Source organism: Heloderma suspectum, chromosome 1 (assembly GCF_057233095.1).
Source record: "Heloderma suspectum isolate Gila_16-S chromosome 1, 16-S_ref, whole genome shotgun sequence".
Lineage (NCBI taxonomy): Eukaryota > Metazoa > Chordata > Lepidosauria > Squamata > Helodermatidae > Heloderma > Heloderma suspectum.
Genome location: NC_139458.1, coordinates 57,331,876 through 57,352,022, shown reverse-complemented (window position 1 = coordinate 57,352,022; position 20,147 = coordinate 57,331,876). Strand labels below are relative to the sequence as shown.

General features: G+C 42.9%; 1 protein-coding gene across 10 annotated transcripts in view; it reads right to left on the bottom strand.

Moving 5' to 3' along the window:
• HECTD1 (HECT domain E3 ubiquitin protein ligase 1) overlaps positions 1–20,147 on the bottom strand; it is an 83,269-nt gene that overhangs the window by 6,372 nt on the left and 56,750 nt on the right. For 6 of the 10 annotated variants that reach the window (XM_084844041.1, XM_084844018.1, XM_084844033.1 and 3 more), the window contains exons 27-41: positions 17,181–17,314; positions 15,838–15,994; positions 14,880–15,102; positions 13,788–13,842; positions 13,378–13,560; positions 12,825–13,035; positions 12,660–12,745; positions 11,497–11,624; positions 10,514–10,715; positions 9,157–9,294; positions 8,446–9,053; positions 5,472–5,550; positions 5,269–5,362; positions 4,476–4,626; positions 2,740–2,884 (exon numbers count right to left, since the gene is read on the bottom strand). In XM_084844041.1, the coding sequence (XP_084700167.1) occupies positions 2,740–2,884; positions 4,476–4,626; positions 5,269–5,362; positions 5,472–5,550; positions 8,446–9,053; positions 9,157–9,294; positions 10,514–10,715; positions 11,497–11,624; positions 12,660–12,745; positions 12,825–13,035; positions 13,378–13,560; positions 13,788–13,842; positions 14,880–15,102; positions 15,838–15,994; positions 17,181–17,314 (2,594 nt within the window). The remainder of the gene's footprint in view (positions 1–2,739; positions 2,885–4,475; positions 4,627–5,268; positions 5,363–5,471; positions 5,551–8,445; positions 9,054–9,156; positions 9,295–10,513; positions 10,716–11,496; positions 11,625–12,659; positions 12,746–12,824; positions 13,036–13,377; positions 13,561–13,787; positions 13,843–14,879; positions 15,103–15,837; positions 15,995–17,180; positions 17,315–20,147) is intronic. The other 4 variants (XM_084844027.1, XM_084844059.1, XM_084844077.1 and 1 more) reach the window with 2 other exon arrangements.

Sequence of the window (20,147 nt, the reverse complement as noted above, 5' to 3'; positions counted from 1 at the left end):
CTGCTGACGAGAGAGCTTGGATGCCTCCGCATGAAACATCCTAGCTAAGTCACGTTGATCCTCAGGGAGGTATATGATGAGGGAGTCCATTTTCTCTCCCAGAGGAAGAGCTGATGATACCTGGCCATCATCACCTGGTAGCTGGAAATTGTAAGCCCCAATGCTGCTGAAGAGTAGAGACGACATCCAATGATATCGAGATTGCAACCCTCCTTATCCACAGGTGAGGCATGTGTCTTCTGCGAGCGACCTTAGGCAGACTCAACAATTATGGAGTTCTGTTTCAGATGTGAAAAGAGGAATGACGTGTCCATCTCTTGAACCCTGTACATCGATTCCAGCCTCTTGGACATTGGGGTCAAGGATGAAGGTGTTTTCCACATCTGCTGGACTGCACTCAGCAGGGCTGGAAGAAAAGGGATGGCCATTGGTGTGGACAGATCCATCGCAATGGCATCAAATACCGGATCGTGGATTTATTGGGGAGGTTGTTGCACCTCAACGCCCAACAATTGCGCCATTCTCAGCACTTTTTCGGAGAAGTGGCCCATATCTTCAGAAGGCAAGGCTCTATCTTGTGCCCCAATGACATCATCCGGTGATGAGATAGAGGGACCAAGGAACATGAGGAGGAGTAGGACTGGTAGTCCGCCCCAGATTCCTGTGATTGAGTAGGTCATTGAACCACAGTGGAGGCATGAGGTAGAACAGGAGGTGGCGGGGCTTGATGGTCCCAACTAGTTTGGTGTATCGCTAAGGACACTGAGTGCTTCAGTACCGGAGGAGGAGGGCAGAAGACGTCCTGGGTGTTGAAGCCGGAGCATTGTTCAGACTGAAAGGGAGCATGCGATGGTGAAGTAGCTCCTAAGTAGCAGGGGCGATCAAGGAAGAGATCACAGTCCCTGCGGAGTCTCCAATCCGCATCTGAACACTGTCGGTGGGGTGGAGACAAGGTCGAAAAACAGTCCCAATCTCGGGATGGAGAACCTGAGTGATCATGGTCATATTGTATCGTCCAATGATCCCGATGGTATTGATCTGGAGACTGGTACTGAGAAGGCTGTTGAGGCGAAAGCGCGGGTTGATACCGAGGTGACTGGATGTCATAACGATGCCGTGTTGGGGATCTGGATCTCCGTCCCGTGGCTGTCTGAGTTGGACAGGGTGGTGGGGTTGGTGTATCCCTCAACTCGCCCTCCGAGACCGTGGAGGCCAGTTCCAGAGCAGTCGTGTGCATGGTGGGCACAACACAAATAGGAGAATCCAGTAAAGGAGGAGGAGGTGGGAGGTCCCGCTCCTTTTCCTGTTGTTTGGAGGATTTCTTTTTCCTCTTCTTTTCCGGTGCATCTGCCGCTGGTTTAGGGCATTTTGCCCATTTTGAGCTTTTTTGCCACTGAAATGGCCAAGCTCCTTCCCGGAGTAGGTGGGTCTACTCGGACTGGCTCAGTGGTGAGCGGGGGTGGGGGGAGTGGGTTGCAGTGACAGCTTCTGTACTTGTTGAAGGGACCGCAGAGGGCTGGTCCTTGGGTGTTTGTGCCTTAGGCATGTCAACTGCCTGAAGGGCCCGTTGCCACAGGATCGCTTTTAGTCGATCGGACCTGCTTTTGCAAGCCTGCTTCGACAGCAATTGGCAGTGGTGGCAAGTTTCAACTTTGTGGGATTCCCCCAAGCAAAGGAGACATAAAGAGTTGCAGTCCGAAGAGGGCACCTTGCTGCCACAGGCAGTGTACCTCCTAAATGGAGGCTTTGGGGCCATAGGCCAAAGGAGAAAGAACACGTCGCCGCTGAGGCGAACGACACTCCCCAACATCGCCAACAATCTCCGTCTCTCTCCACCACTCTCTCTCTCTGTTTTTGAAGATAAAGAAGAAGTATAAGATGAAGGAAGAAATGAGGTTTAGATAAGGTAGAAATACAGCGTGACAGAATGTTGAAAGAAGTTCCCCAGGGAGTAACGCTAAGGCAGTCGAAAAGAAACGGAGGGAATGGTGGGAACCCACGCTATATATGCCAGAGACGGTGGGGGAAGGGTTCCCGCCAAAAAAACTATGCAGCTTGGAAGTTTCCTGAACAAGTCTCCACGCAGGCACAGAGCCCATATGTGTGATGCACAGAGACCATGAAGAAGAACTTGAAATTCCAAGAGAGGTTGTGTGCAGGCGCAGAACCCATTTGTGTGATGCACGGACCACGAAGAACAGTAATTGTTAGTACTTTTTAAAATAAGTCCTAAGACTTACTGCACCAACAAATACATGGTTCAGACAAGGCATAATGACTGCTGTATCAGAGCAACACAAAGTGACTTTCAAGCTGTCATCCAGTGGCAATGTGTATTTGGAACCCATTCTGCTACAATAGACTCTACTGTACTGTGTACACAACAGGGGTTGCCAAGCACATGGCAAAACCATTAACAAAAATAAGATTTATGGAGATCTATGTCAAAGCGTGACACTTAATTATGGCACCTTTTCCCCAACCTGGTGCCCTCCAGAGGTTTTGGATGACAGCTACTGTAATCCCTGATCACTGTCCCTGTTTGCTAGGGCTGATGGGAGTTGTAATCCAAAACATCTGGAGGGCACCAGGCTGGGGAAGGCTGCCTCAAGGGACACAAGTGGTTTTCAGGATCAACCATGAGTGCATTAACACAAAGGCAAGTCCTCATAAAAACATAAGGCAACTACACATAGGCTACATATGCAAGCCTTGTGAGATCTCAAGAAATGCCCATACCTTGCGTACAACAGTGAGACGGGGGTGTAGGTTAGCCAGGCCTCCTGGAGGGAGTGTTGAACAGCCAGTTGTGAATTGCAGGAATGCTTTTCTTTCATCTGAAGACATGCCACACAAAACTCTTACAAATCTCAGGAATCCGGGGCTAGAATACAAAACACAATAAATGCAAACCAGCCAGATACTAAATGTAACTACTGTATTGACTATAAATCGCATATATCAAACCAGTTCTGAACTAGTCCACAAACACACACATTTAATTGCCTTTTAAAGATGCTAAAAGGAAGGTAACAATTTGCCATAACACCATGTATAGAGAGCACACACTACACCACCTTGTGAACCAGCCCTGAGTTCCAGGTTACGTATTTCCAGATGTATTTTAACTCACTAAGGGAGCAATCCTATGGCCACTAGACACTGCCTAGAGGGCCATAGGATATGCTCTTTTCTGGGAACCGACCTCGGAGCCCGCACTCTGAGGTCAGTTCCTGGAAATCTGACCTCCCCCCTCGTTTGCACTGCCTCGGAGGAAGCACAGAGAAGCCCCATTGTCTGCACTCATAAGAGGAGCACGGAACGACTGAAAAGGGGCGGGGCTGGGGGGCATTCCGGAGCAGGGAGAGCGGAGCTGCGTGTACGACACATCCAATGTGTCGTATGGCAGCTTCCTGTCTCAGTCCCCCCCACCCACTGCTAGACAGCTGAAAATGGCTGTCTAGCAAAGAAGAGCAAGGCAGGAGAGGCGTGGAGGGAACAATCCCCCCCACGCCTCTCCTGCCTTGCTTTGGATAGGCAGTCGCCTCCGAATTTGGAAGCTGCTGCCTATCTACTTAGGATTGCGCCCTAAGAAAAGCAGGTAGGTCTTTTTTGGCTGAAGGATTCAGTTCAAATATCACTGATCTATACCCAAATATTTCGGTAGTGGAACTGGTGAGCTGCACATATCACAACTCACCAAGTATATTAAGCTGACATCTCCCTACAGAGTTCCAATATCAGCACAGGGTTTAGGCAAACAGAATGCACGATATGAGACAGCCATTTAAGTTCTGCACAACACATACAGGACAGTTCTGCTAATACAATACAGGATGGGTTAGATCCAGATTTAGGCACATGCAACTGGAGTGGCAGAAGCAGACTTCCCCATGGCAGCCTTTCCAGACTCCTGAAAATGCTATAGAGGCTCAAGAACCCTGCTGAATACAGTGGGCAGTGGGGGTGAGCAGTAGTGTGGGGGCTGAGGGGGAAAGGCAAAACCTCCAAAAATTTCCACTCACAGAAAGTGCCTCTGGCCAATTTTCAGGGATCTATGCTTTCCCCCACCATAGCCTACCATAGTCAGCAGGGTCCCTGACCCACTGCATTTTCAGGGAGCTGGAGGGGCTGCTGTTGGGAAGCAGGGTATTTCATCAGCCTAGCTGCATATACCTAAATCTGGATCCGACTTGATGTTTAGTTCTCACTTGTCCATGTTTGTTTGAGGAAGAAAGAGAGCTCCTAACCTTCTGACATCTTGTTTTGTACACTTTGGTTCTATCAAAATCTGTCTGAATCTCTGATAAAAATTGAAACAGGCGTAATCTCACAATTTAAAAGAATTTAGATTACATTTTATATGATTTGTCCATGTATTTTCCACACACCTTAGTCTTTCAGGGTCAACACCCCACTGCTCTGTGTGGCCAGTCAAAAAAGTAGTGTAAATATATTGCCAATTGGTGAAATACCTGTCTCGAGTGTAGCCAAGTTTAGGTTCTGTGTAGTTGATTATATCTTCAGCTGCCCAGGACGGTGACTGATTTCCACAAAGAATCATCTGAACTTCTTCATGGCTGAAGGAACTCAGCTTTTCCATTGGAAAGACTCGATTAAAGCCATCTGGATTTAAAAAAAATTAAAAGCAACACAAATGTGAGTTGAGAGTAATATTACATTTGAAAATAGTTAACAGGTTTTACTAGTGACATCCCCTATATTAATCCTCTTTGTAGGTAGATCATACAAAGTAGTGCCTATGCCCCCATATTTGTGACTTTTGAGGCGTATCTCACCATCAGCAGCAGACAATGGAAGCATCATAAATATAACTAGGAATATAAGCTCTCAAAAAAATAATGGAACAGTCATACATGCACCACAGAAAAGCAAACAAGGAACAAAAGAAGTTGCCTATCACTAAAGGAAGATGAATTCAGCTGGAGTGCCAGTGTGATGTAGTGGATGGACATGGACAAAGAAGGCCTGTTCAGCTCTTAAACTTACTGTGTGACCTTGTATAAAGGTCAGCTTTCAGCTTAATCTACTTCACAGGGTTGTTACAAATTAAAATGGATACACCACCCTGACCTCTTTAGATGAAAAGTAGGATATAGCTGCGATGAATTAACTGTTCAAGTTTTCAGTGTCTCAGAAAGCACCAGACACACCCATTTCATTTTTAATTAAGTGATCAGTATTTCCTTTAAATCCAAACATTGTGTCCTTATATGCTATCCCCCAAATAATCAGTCAGTTACATACCTCTAAAAGCATCCATCTGTTTTTGTATGCCCGTGTGCATGCAGAAGTCAAACATCAAATCCACATACTCCTCTGCATTATCCATAGTTACCAACTATAATGAAAGCATTTGTAAATGGTCAGTTAGTGTCCACATTACATCACAGAAGAATTTTGAGAAAATTAAAAAATACCAAACTCTCATATTAGAGTTGTTCCTCTACCTCATCTTCACCACCAGGCTTGAGATCCACTGCTGTAAAGCCATATACTCTGGATGAAGGGCAAAACTGGAAATTTAGGCTGCAAGACAAGAGCAGGCATTAGAAGAAACACAGCTGTTCATGCTTTTTCAGCAGACAGGTCATTTAAGATGCCTCAACTCAGTTTCAAAAGTAGCTTGCAGAAGTGAAAAACAGAACAGACTCTGGATATGCACACATGGTGCTGTCCCTGTGGCCATAAACTCAAATCTTTTTCAAAGATTGACCAAATATCAATTATAGTAATATCTTGAAAGCTGTACGGTAATATCCATGAATCCCAGAAACGGTATCATTCATCCTTACACCTAATCATAAGAACATATGAAGAGTCTAACTGGATCAGACCAAAGGTCCATCTAGCTCAGCATCCTGTTTCCCAATGTGTCTGCGAGGCCCACAAACAGAACATGAAGTTGACAGGCCTCTCCCACTGTTCCTCCTCAGGAGCTGGTACTCAGGCATGCTGTCTCTGAACCTGGAAGTTGGATGCATCTGTCATAACGAGTAGCAATTGATAACTTAATTTGGCTAATCCCCTTCTAAAGTGATCACCATATCTTATGGCAGCTATTTTTATAAATTATGCATCATATAAGGACATATTTTCTTTTGACTGACCGGAATCTCCTGCCAATAAAATTCACTGGATGATGCCGAGTTCCAGTGCTATAAGAGAGAAAAACTTCTTTCCACTTTCTCCACACATTTCTGCCCACTGCTTACAACAGTGCAAAATATGCTTTGGGAACCTCTCCTCTAGGGTCATCTTTTACAAATTACCAGCAATGTGAAGTTGCTCAAATTCTGGATTTGACACAAGCATTATTAAAATGAATTGTTGGACCTGATGCAGAAACTCAATGGAAAAAAATGTGTGCACTAAAAGCATATTGGGGTAGGTGTTAAAGCGGTTTGGTGATTTGCTGGGCTGAGGCAGGGCTACTGACATGGAAATGCTTAAAAAAAAAAAGAAATGTCCAAGGTCAGATTTTAAATATTTTAATCTTGTATTTGGTGTTTATTCTGCATGCTCTGCTTCCATTAATTTACTCTCGGAATTTATCAATGTATACATCTTGCGGGTAAATTTCTGCATTGAATAGGTAGTAAGAAACAGTGCATAGTTGTGGCTTCCATCCATATGAATGGAATTGTTTGATTCTATTTTGCAAATCTATTTTGCATCACACAACCAAGAGGAATGAAATGCTACAGGCTTAACTTTCTTATAGCTATTTCCCATGAGGAATAATTTCATCAGATATTTCAAAACTTTCTCAATGCTACCTTATCCAATAGGCATCCTTTCTTGTATTCTAGGATTGCTCTGTTGACAAAGATTTCTACTGATGAAGAATGATAGAAAGTGACAAAAGGTCACCCTTACACCCTTAAAGGCAGTTAAAATACAACCTTCAAGCACATGCTTTACATGCAAAATGCCCTATGTTCAATCTCCAGGCAGAGCTGGGAAAGACTCCTGTCTGAAAGCTAGCTACCAGTCAGAGGAGACAATACTGAGGAAGATGTACATTGGAGCTGTCAGTATAAGGCAGCTTGCTATGTTCCTGCGCAAATTATCCCACAAGGTTTATAAATTTCAAATAGGAGCACAGAACGAATAAGCAGAAAACACTAGGGATGTCAGAGAATTTCGCCACGAATCTCGGGGAGGCTGAAAGCCGGCGCATTCGGCCCCCCGAAATCAGTGGCGAAACGGTCTGCCCCCCCGCCCCCCCTGGGACGGGACTTACCTTTGGCGAATGTCCCTGGCGGCAGCGGGGCGGCGGCTGCGACAGCCGGTCTTCCGACCGGCCGCCGCCGCCACCATTTCCAGTAAAAAAAACCCAACGTGATAGGCTACATAAACATTTACGTAGCCTATCACAGCTAGATTTTCAAAAAATACCGTGATAGGCTACGTAAATGTTTACGTAGCTTATCACGGCTGAGTGAAAAAAAACCCAAAAAACTGCGCGTACGCAAATGGCGGCACCCATGGGCGCCGCCATTTGCGTACGCGCTTTTTTTGTTTTTTTCCCCACTCAGCCGTGATAGGCTACGTAAACATTTACGTAGCCTATCATGGGTGACTGCAGGGACGCAAACAGCGGCGGGATTCGCGGCGGGAGGGACGGGGCGCCTCCCCCCCCGGCCAGAATTTCGGGGGGGAGGGACGGGGCGCCTTCCCCCCAGCCAGAATTTCGGGGGGGGAGGGACGGGGTGCCTCCCCCCCGGCCAGAATTTCAGGGGGAGGGACAGGGCACCTCCCCCCCGGCCAGAATTTCGGGGGGGGGACAGGGCGCCTCCCCCCCACCGCAAAGCAAATTTCGTCAAAGCTAAGTGACTTTCGTACATCCCTAGAAAACACAAATTTTAATATTTCATACGCAACCTTTTGCCCTAGCAGATTATTACTTCAACAGGAATTATTAGACGTTTTGCTAGAAGGCAACAGATTCACTACTCAACTTTTAAGGCAAACACAGAATTTCAAGAATTTGATGACTATTAGTGAAGTTACAAAACAGAAATATCAAAACAGTTCCATTTCTACAGTGTATTGGTCTATAAGCCAAGGACAAAAGACCTTAGGATTTATTGTGCATGCTCTCTCTCTCTCTCTCATTCTAGTTTTTATGTCTATCTATAAATAGTCTCCACTTCATTATACTGAAGAACTCCTTAAGGAGAAAGGTAGTAAAAGAAAAAAAACAGAAAAAAGTTGTTTAAGAGAAAATCTGCACAGATAAGCCTTCAAATAGTTGGTGAAAACTGGCGTTTCACCAGTATGCTGAAGATGCCATGAATTCTAGTAGTGTGATTCATGCCTGGGAAAATAAACTGGGTTTTTTTTCTAAATTATACATTAATTTCTTACTCCATAACGAGGCCACGTGTGCAAGCAACAGCAAGAAAACAAATACCTTACCCTAAATCTTCTATGCTAAGTGGAGGTCCAGATCCTGATGGGTTCTTCATCATTAGTTCCTGGAGTTTGGTATTTTTTTCATCTTCTGAAAGGCCTTTGTTGCTTAATATTTGTCGTCTCTTAATTGCAAGATCTTTAATTTCTTTTAAAAATCTTGCTCTGTGAGGGTTTACCAATTCAAAGTCCTCCCATGTTAAGATCCCATTAAACCATGCTGGTGGTTTAGGTTTTGGTGGATCGAGGATAAATTCAGATTTGGAATCTTCTTCAAAACTTCCTACTGAGAGAGAGTCGTGCCCTTCTTCTGTAGAGGCCTCTGATTGACTTTCAGTGCAGTGCAAGTCTCTGTCACCCCGTGATTCATAAATCAATTTACTCATATTGCTTTTAATGTCTCCCATGCACATGAGTTTAAAGAAAGGTTTAGAAATGGGCAGGTCTACCAGCCTGTTGTCTTGGATGCATTTGGCTAAGAAAATCCCCAGAAAGTGGAAGAGTTTGGTTATTCTTTCAAGTTCATCACTATCTTGTGGGAACGGTGCTGTGAAGAGCCCACAAGATCGTTGTACATAGTATCCTGGAGGTTTTAATCCACCGCCTATATCAACCTATTTTTTTAAGGAACATAATGGAAGAAAATGTTACCTATTTCAAGAGAAACATACCAGCACATATCTTCTAAGTTCTACTGATTAGAAAAATGAAATATACCTGACGTGATTCATCATCTGGAAAATCATCGTCACACAGCCACGCTCCCAGTTCTGTCCTCTGGAATTCTGCTGCCACTAGTGCATAAAACTCCAAGGTGGGTCCCAATCCTGTTCCTTCTTCTCCCAAAAACTCTACCTGGAAACCAGAAACCATGACAATAGTACAAGCTGCTCCAGGTCACTGGTATTGAGTAAGTTCCCCACCCCCACCCCAAATTCTCTTAACCCTATACAGATGGAAGGGAATGTCCTGGTTCACATGACACGGTAATCCATGGTGGGTTGTCAGCCTTGTATGTTTCAGGGTAGCTTGTCATGATGTCCAAACCTGACGCGGTTTCCTCGGCATGGTTTGTTAACCACGCACAAGCGATTCTGAGAGCCCATGTCTTATTGTCAGGTTGTTCAGGGTGACTTGTTTTCAGAGTGGCTTGTTGTAATGTGCAAACCCGGCACAATGGCTTATGCATAGCTTCTTGTAAAGGGCTACAGAGATTTTTCAAGAACAGTGAAAAATCCCATCGCTCCTTGCAATCTCGCTAACAATCTCGCTCTCTATTACGTCTTGAAGTGACACTCATCAATTTACTCCTCCACCACATCGCCTCCGTAGTCAGCAACACCATTTTTCTTTCAACTTCAGGGAAATTTGTGCAAATTTTACTTTTTTTTCCACCTTCAGGGAGATTTGCACAAATGTAACTTTATTATTTTTTAAAAAAACTTTTGGGAAGATTTATGCAAAGTGCAGTAACAACTACCCTTTTGCATTGTAACTACTGCACGTAAGCACAGTGGATTCATGAATTCGCACAGATTGCCCTGAAGATGAAAAAACCCAATATTAAATACACGCAAATCACCCTGAAGATGAAATAAAACTCTACAATGAGTGAATTTGCTCTCATCAGCATAGTAGGCTGCTAAGGTTGTGTCGCAAAGGCCCATGAGATATGTGCTGGGAGCAGGTGGGAGAACTAACAGGGAAACAAGCCACAACAAGCTGCAGAGTGCCTGATCGTCTGTCGGGAGTAACCCACTGTAGCTTATTTTCAGGGTGGCTTGTTGTGATGTGCAAACTAGCCCAATAGATTGATCCCAGACTTACCCTTCTGTGAATGGAAGGCCTCCTTCTGTTTGTGCAAGGGACCGAGATTTTGTGGAGGTGATCTTTGCTGATTCCCCCTTTCCCTCTATACCCTTAGTGCCACCTCACATGCTGTTTCAGAGGATGCACATGGGCCTGCAGAGGGAGGGGGAAATCAGAGAAGAACACTTCCCTCCCTTCCTTCCTTTAGCAGGAAAGTCCAGGTCCTTGCCAATATAATTTAAAACAAAAAAGGTACATATTTTACCTCTAGAACTGACTTTCTGTCTGCATGAATCTGCATGACATTTTCTGCCCACTCCATCAAGGATTCACCACGTGGAACTTTTACTCTTTCATGTTTAAGGCGCCCAACTCTGAATTCTCCTGGATCATCTCTTCGCACAGTGCTTGTAGTTCGTGTCCGCTCAACAGTGGCTTCACGTCGATTCTGTAGCCACACTATTGCTCTAGTAACAGGAAGAAACACAGATACATTGCTTTCATTCCAACTCAGATGAGATGCTGATTTAAAGAGACCTTTATTAGGCCAACATTTGCTTTCAAGGGCATTTTGAAAAAAGTCGCAAGAGGCAAGTATCTATCTATGCCCTATGAAACAACTTGGTCATATATTTAAAAATCACAATGTACTTTGTACCCCTCTGTCTGGGACCACAAAGCAGTCACCACAAATTTTGCATCATAGAAATCCATCTATTTCCATTGCTTATGTAGCCAAATTAGCACCAGCCACGCACAAGAAAAAAGTATCAGCAGGCATGGGGGTGGGGGATGAAGGGGGAAACCCCAGGGTTTGCAGAAGTACAAAACAATCCTTTAGTTAAAAAAAACCTACAGGGACGATGACCCCCCCCCCCCAATAGGTCAATGAGGATTGAGCATGCTCAGTGGCCAAGGAATGCTGGCTGACTGCTGAGTCAGGAGATGGAGTGACTGGAATCCTGAACAACAGCACTCCACACTGCAACATTTTGTTGGAAGTCCCACTTATTTAATGTATTACTTACTTCAGTCATTTCCAAATCTACCCTCTCATCTTCTAACTGTCTGATATAGTCTTAGAAAAAATTGACACTTCCCTCTTTTCTAGCAAGAAATAGGCTACTTCTGTTATATTTCTGAGATTCTCAACATTAGAATACACTAACTCCTAATACTAAAATTAAAGCACTTCAGTGCACTTCAGCTGAACCAAATAAGCACTTCTGTACTTGTTAAATTTCTTACCTTGATGCCCCAAATGCTGTACACGTAAAATACAGTTGTCTAGTTTCAAATGGGATTAAGAAAGGGCACTTGCTAGTTATTTGTTCACACCAGTCTGGCAAAGCTCCGCTCGCTAGTGCCAATGGCTCCTGTAATTTAACACACAAGCCATTCAAAGCATGAAGTCTGAAGAACAAAATGCATGATGGATAAATCGCTATTTCTGTTTTCTAAATGGTCTTTTCTTGTGCACTCTCACTTCATGCCATTACTTTTTTGTTTTTAAAAATTTAATTAATTTTGGGAGTAATCCTAAGTAACAAAAAAAATTCTTAAATTTTTAACTCTCCTTTTATTATCATTGTACTTATTGTATTTATTACAGTTATACCCCATCTTTCCTCCAAGGAGTTCAAGGTGATGTACATCCTCCCGCCCACAACTTTTTTTCCTAACAACTCTGCGAAATAGGTTAGCCTGACAGATAGGTACTGGCCCAAGATCATCCAGTGAGATACTTTAGCCTGAGTAAAGATTTGAAACCAGTCTCCCCAGTCCTAGTCTGACACTAACCCAGCTGTTTGACACTAACCTGGATGGTGCCCTCCAGATAGTTTTAGCTACATCTCCTAGGATTCCTGACCATTGGCCATGCTAGCAGGAACTGATGGGGGTTGAAGTCCAAAACACCCAAAGGGTACCAGATTGGGGAAGCTACTCTAACCACCACATCATACTGTCTCTCATGTGTTTATATGCTCCTAGTTTAAAGAAACTTAGGAATAAATATGATAAGAATGCTATTTAAAGACAATTCTAATTTTTTAAGCTTTTGCAACTTGCATCTCAGCAATTTTCTTCCAAAAAGGTTCAGCTTTCAAGATTAAGGGTGCAATCCATTGAATCGGACATCTAGCTGCATGTACCCACTTGGTTTTGAAAACTCCTCACCCACCCCGGAAAGAATAGCCTCCCTGCACCACATGACAATGTGGGGTTTTTTGAAACTTGGATGCTTCAATATCTGTTTGTGAAGTGGCATGTGTCCATCTGCACCAAAACTTTGCAAACAAAAAGGCACATTCAAATAATTTTCACAACTCTTGTTAAATAAGATTATATTTCAGACTTCTAGACTGTCTGCAATAGCATCAAGCTGAATTAAAATAATTTCTCTATAGTACCTCAATCTGTTGAAGAATTTTTGTAGTGATTTTTTTGCTTGTGAATTCATCTGGTGGAAAATTAAATCGAAGCTGTTCATCTCCTTCTGAAAATTAACAAAAAGTTTTATTTCATGTTTCCTCTGTGGAAGCTTTTTGGAGGAAAATGTGTTGCACCCTACTTACCTTCTTGAGAAGTTCGAGTTGAATAAGGGTCACTTGCAACAATATACAAAATACGGAGCAACTGTAGAACATCTTCTACTCCACAGGAATTCTGTCCACTACCAGCTTTGGCTTGAGGCTGTTCTTTAGTTGAAGTAAGAATGTCTGAGTTTTGAAGTGTGGAAATAGCTCCCTGGGTCAAGCTGGACTTTGATCCGTGCTCACAAAAATCCTGTATAAATTATCAGAAGTACATACTAAGTATATGGTTAGAATTGCAGTATGGTTATTTTGTAGCTTTAGAGAGAGAGAAAATACAAACATTGTTTATGTGATGCTAACTATTTATAGCATAGAATATTGTTAGGCACTATATTAATTAAAGCGCCTATTCAAAAGCATACAAAAAATTGGAGCTGCCAAACACTAAACATGAGAGTAACATATGAACCTACTTAATCAGAGAGCAATTTCATTAGTCACATATCAAACCCCTCTATCAGGACTCCTAATACGATGCAAAAAAGAAGCACAGACATTCCCCAAATCAATACTTTTAGATGCAGACATATACCTTGTATGCAGCTATGAGCTGGGAACAATTTCTGTTTTTCCTAATGCTTTTATTAGTGCCGGTTAATTTCCAGTGGCGCAGAAAGGCTGAATCCGCATTCTTCTGCAGGTAGGTTATCAAGTCATTCTTTGGTAATTCATCAGTGCCAAGGTACTGTTCCACATGCTCTATTGACCAGCAGCCCTACAACAGGAACCACCAAATGTTGGTCTTTCCTGATTGTAAAGTCTGAATGATTTCACATGCACTACATATATTTCTTTAGGAACATGCACTTACAAACATTCTCTATCATATTTTCTGCATAATAGAACTAAGTTAGTGTAGGATTTTTAAGCTGTTTTTTTAAGTGCACAAACTGCACAAACATCTACAGCCACATAAATATTAAAGCGTTAAATTCTTCTCACCATTTTCCCGCTCTCTTTCTCTTTATCAGAATCCTTCATTTCTCTGTAGACAATTCTAAATATAAAAAGATATGAGTTATGTATTTAGTACTGTCTTTCCACACCACAATAAGCTATCATTTAAATCATAACACAGGTGGGCAACCTACAGCCTCCACCTAATTACAATGGCCCTCTGCATGTGAACAGTTCAGACTTCTGGAAAGAACTATCTGTCTCTTCCTTCACAGCCCGCTGCATGGGAAGGGAGAGGGAGAGGGAGAAAGAGAAATGGAAGTCGCAGAAAGAGAGGGAGGGAGGAAGAGAAAAGGGGTGATGCACCCACTTTTGCTTTGACCCTGGCATGTGGCTCTCGACAAATTGCCCGAAAGGAATTAACCCTCAACGTGAAAAAGGATGCCCACCCAATACAATATGTAATATAGATCTTGGGGAATCTCAAAATTTTCTGCATGTTAACATGATTTTGAACACCTATTGTTTAGCACACAAGGGCGGCATGCTGACAGTGTCAGCCAGTGGTAGTTCTCCTCACTGGGAATGCAGAACAGCTGATATAACCATTTGAAAGTATTCAATTGCTGATGCAGCGTTTCTTGGATCTGGTGTATAAATTATTCAAACTATAAAAATAATGGAAACATTTTGGATTATAGGTCAACTTGGGGCCAACTGTTAATTCTGGTGCTGTGTGAGCACCATTTATGTTAATTCTTCAGTCAGCACATATTTGTCATAATGCAGAAAACAATCTAAGAACCATAACACTGAAGATGCTAGGCAGGAAAAACCGATGACCTCAAGGATTAAGCTAACACTATCAGTATGCAAACACTGCTGTTGCACAAGCATCATTTACAGCATAAAAAAACTGCACAGCAGCAGTTCCTGGAAGACTTGCAAGGAATTAACGAGTTCTTGATATACGTTTTAAATAGCTTGTCTTACACAGCAAACCTATTAATGCTTACTCAGAAGTCCCACTGTGTTCAGTTGAGTTTACTTCCAGATAAGTTTACATATACACTTATCTGGAAGGATTATAGTGTTAAACTGTTTTAGATTGATGACCAGATTTTAGAAAATTCTTACGTGTATGTTGGCTCCCAAATTCGTCTAAGTTTATCAGATTTTACGTTGCCATTACAGGAAAGCTGCAGTAATTTTTGTACATAGTAGAAGATAGTTGATCGGAAATCTGTTAGGGGTAGCTCAACTTCACGAGTTGTACCAAGGCCTGTAACTTTCAAGGTAAGTGCTAAACGTGGCGATGGTGTACACTCAACTTCTTCCAAGAGTTCTGAGTGAGGTGTTCCTGTAGCCAACGGTGAATAAGTGAAAGATGAGTAAAGTATTTCTATTTTCTGTAGCACCTTTCATCTTCAATTTGCTTATTTATCGTACCCTTTATGTACAGTGACCCTAAAATACTTGTCTATACATTACAATAAATGTGTAAGTAGTAAAGGCCTTTGAAATGTCATGTGGGGCGATGGATGTTCTAACCCTTTCCCTTTCCCATTACCTTTATACAGTTCCTGACCCACTCCTCCAAATCTCCCTTGTTCCAGCCTCAGCTACTTCCTCCATGCAGTACCTCCCATCTCTAGCTTCCTCCCGTGAAAACAGATTGCATCTCTCTAAAACCTTTTCAGCCCCGCATCTAGATACAGATTGCTCTTTCCTTACTGCTAGTGATATGTATGAGGATCTCTGAAGGAAGGAAGGGAGAGTACAGGTGGGGGTGGCAGGGAGTCAGGGCATGCTGCCAACCTCTCCCCCTCTCACAGCACCATGTGCCCCCTCAAAAACTGCTCCAGGGCAGCATGGAGGAATGCAGTGAGGAGAAGAAGAAAGTCTCATCATGCTAGCACACTTCTGCCAGTGCAATGTCTGATTTAACCCACTAACTTCCCTCTTGAAGCTGGCTGTCAATATGTCAGATATATTGCCTCATCCCCCTCTTCCAATGTAGTTCTTGTCTAACATTTCTCTGATATGCCAATATGTATGTTTGCACACATATTTTTCAAACCACTCTTGAATATACCTGGAGGAGGAATTTCAAGATCTGTCGTCTGTTGGACATTAGTACGGCCAGGTCTAGGATCAAAGGCAGGTACTAAAGCAGAAAATTGACGCTTCAAAACATAATCATCATCCCACGTTCTTCTACGGCCTCCTTTTGTTTCATATTCCTCTTCTTCCTATTAAGAAAAACCCCCACACAGGAATAACCAAGAAGATTCATTTGATTTCTAAAAACCCACAGAGGTTAGGTGGTAATCATTATGACCATTAAATCAGGTATGTCTTGTTGTTGTTCAGTCGTTAAGTCGTGTCCGACTCTTCGTGACCCCATGGACAAATTAAACCTATTGTACAGTGTACAGATTTATAGTCCATGGGCCATATGCAAAGGCTTTCTTCTCATATGGCAGCAGCACTAGGCTGGAATGGCCTAGCAAAACCTTTAGAGTGCAATCCTATGGAGACAGTAGTCAGCCCCCGAACTTGGGAGCTGATGACTATCCAATGGAAGGCAGTGACCCTCACCTCCGTGCTCCGGCCTCCCTGCATTTTTGGCTAGACATGCAATTTTGCCTGTCTGGCCGGGGAGCTTCGGAGCAATGGGGAGGGGGAGGCTGCACGGTGCTTAGGAAGCTGCACAACACAGCTTCCGTGGTCTCCTCCCCTCCCTGCCCCTGGGACCACCCCCTTTTCGCTGTCTCCACACTCCGCTTCCGAGTGCAGACATAGCCGGTGCAGACAGAACCACACCGGCTATAAGGAGGAGGGGTGTATGGTTTCTAGGAACTGCAGTCAGAGCCATGGCTCCAGCCTCTGTTCCCAGAAAATGAAAAATCCTATGGCCCTCTAGGCAGTATCTAGGACTGCTCCCTCAGTAGGCTAAATACAGGCCACAGGCCTTGTATTCATTATCCTTAATATAATGGAATTGTGAGGAGGGATAGAAGAAATGAAATAAATAAAATAAAAATAAAATATGGAATAGACCATTTATTGTGCTGCAGTCTGTGATTTATGGATTTCCTTCAGTGTTCTGCTGAACTGAAGAAATGAGGAACAGTAAAGACTCACCTACTGTTTACCTACTTAAATTAAAAATAAGATCTGCTATATTTTGACTTGTAAACAAAACAGAGCATTTGTAGTAAGCCATTAGAAAGATGCTGACAAGGCAACTGACAGAACTACTTAAAAATAGACAAGATCTTTAACTGACCATTTTAAGTTTGCGTAACTGGTCTTTAAACAACTTGTTCCTACAATTATAGATCTCTCTCAAGTTTGGGTGGTTAGGAAAGATTTTGATATGGCCCAGAATAACCATAGATAAGACAATATTGTAAAAAGTGATATACACTGTACCATAACTTCCTCATATTCTTGGTCTTCTTGATTGTCATCTTCATTTTCATCATCTTCCTCATCTGGCTCAGGAAGATCTTCATCATCATCTAACTCTGCCAACAGAGTACTGGCCCGACAGCTATCAAGAAAATCTAGACATAAAACAAAAAATCCTAAGAACTTCTTAAAAAAAAAGACAGCAAGAATGAAGGATGAATTGATTCTATAAATTCAAAGCAGGAACAGGAAAAGGAGGCATCGCTTTTGGGTAATGTTCAAGACAGGAGGGCAGAAACCTATTTAAGAAATGACAATGGGAAGCTGAAAAGGGGAAGAAAAGCACTTCAGAAAATGACCTGGAACGTAACGGAAAACTATTCTTTATTAAAGTATTCAGTATGTTTTTTGAACACACAGATTAGTGGAAATGTCAACAGCATATTTATGACTTCTCACCAATATGTTTTCAATGTGCATTTCATAGCAATTATTTGCTAAGTACATTTTCAAGAACTTACAAATGTCCATTTAGTAGTAGCAGAGGAAGTCATAGACCACTTTTGGTGCTATAGCTCACTGAAGTAAAGTACACCTGAAATTAATAGGACCACACAAAATATACATGATGTGAAAAATTAACCCCTTGTGTGTCAAATCATAAGGAAAACCACACACACACCCCTCTAGAATATCTTTACTAGTACCTCAAGTAAGTTCTACAATGACAGCAGAAATACTCATACAAAGCTTGCCTTCAACCATCTACCGAAGACAGGGTTCCACTTCTTGCATTCAGAAGACTTCTGATCAAACCCCAAGAAATGTGCATTGACAGACTTTCCTAGAGTTAGGGTTTTTGCATATAATGCCTGCCAATGGCATAGTAATTTGGACCTGTATAGGAAAACAGCACCAACTTTCAATTCCCTTCCTGCCTCACTGCAAATTACTACAATATAGACCAGGGGTGGGGAGCCTACTTGTTCTCTCTTGTTCCACTCCTCTCCATGCAGCAGGCTGCCAGGGGAGGGGCAAAGAGCTCTTGCCAGGTAAGTCTGAGGTGATCACTTGGCAGAGAACTTCCATATCACACTTCCATCACTCCATCCATTTCAGCTTCTTAACCATTTTTTCCTTCCATGCCAGAGGTCTGAACTGACTGACTGCAAAAGGCTTTGCACCCACTTCCATCATGTAGGGATTGGGCCCAGCACTTCTGCAGATGCACCCCAGGAAGACATGGGAACCGATTTGGAGTCAAACGAGGAGGGGAAAAGTGCTGTTGAAGCACCAAGCTGGCAGCAGCAGCAGCAGATCACTGAGAATAAGAGTGACAGAGGGGAGGATCCCCAGCTGCGGTTTCATCATTTGGATGATAGCCCACCAGCGGCCTGTGAAACCATGGGAATACAAGATCGTAATACAAGACCAGGAGGAGGGGCTAGCAGCAAGAGACCCAAGGGTGAGACGTCTTATGTGAAAGGAGGAGCAATGCCGAGTCACAAGGCACTCCAAGAGGCTGGCAGCTAGAGAAGCAACTCTCTAGAAAGACCCATCTTGAGGGCAGGACTTGGTTAGACACCTTAAGTATGGAAAGGACAGCCATGGGGGCCACCAACAGTTTCTGTGCAACTCTCTCTCATAGTGATGAACCTGAGACAGTTAACTACAGCTTATGTGAGTCTTTATTATGAAAAGCCTGCTGGTGAAGTCTGCTCCTGATTTCTGCATGTGGATTACATCTGTAGCCCAACACAATGCTAATCTGTCTTTAGTCTGCATAATAAAAGTGTATGACTAGCAATACAACTCCTGTGACTACCACAAAAGCCAAGAGCTAAGCACTTGACACATCGCTCCAATCATTTTGGCTCCCCCCCGCCCCCCGTTTTCCCCTTCTGCCCTCCTTCTCTCCATCTGGGCTCCCCTCCCCACATCTGCATGAAACTAGGCTGAGGGATACAGGCTGCCCATCCCTGATGCATTGCTTTGCTAGGGCTGATAACTGCTTAAAATGTGAAAAGGTTTCCTATACTTTTATGCTGGTAACTGCAGGTATCACATATCACGTCTGACAAATGCATATGTCTGTTTTATCACATATACATGAGAGAATCCCCAGCTGGTGGCAGATTACTGCAGCATGGGCATGATTGTGTGGTTTCACTGTTGTAACAGTATACATGCAGTTTTCTACACAGAAATGATGTCCATGCAGGGCATTTGTCACATATAAAGCAACCCATTTTCCAATATAGCAGAGCTCTCTGTTTCTGTAGGAGGCATTTTTGTATTTCTTAAAACATAACATGGGCTCCTGTGACTATTGTCTGTATGTACAGAAGACATTCTTTTCCTTAACGATGTCTTATCAAAATAACCTATGAATAACGCCAATGTCAAAAGAGGTGATTCTTAACACGTGGGTTTTATGTATTTTTAGTTGTGCTCTCAATAAAAGCTGGTATTTACCTTGCAGCAGCAACACTCTATGGGCACTTTGAAACAGCATATTCACCATGCAAAACTAATCTGGCAAAAAAATCTCATTGTGATTTTACCAATTTTTTAAAAAATGCAAATCTGGCCTAAGGAGGCTCATACAATTATTAACTTAAGATTTCCAATTAAGAAAAACACCTACCCCAAAGGTCACTAAAGCCATAAATATGAGTAATACAACTCAAACAAATTATAGATCACTTCTTAAATATCAGACATTACAAAACCAGCCTGAAAGCATCTTTTAGGTACCCTAAGATATGTGAGACACAATTATGTTTCAGTTTTGCTTCATACTGAAGTCAAGGAATTCAATAGATGGAAACAGGTGTATTCTGCCATCTTCTCTGGTGCTTTTGGGTAAAAAATCAGTTCTAATCTGCAGAGGCCCACATGATTCCTTTCATTGTTCTCTGTACTCTAAAGGATAATTGACATATAACCTCAGTTCACATTGAAGCCACAGGTTTGTTCCTGGTACTA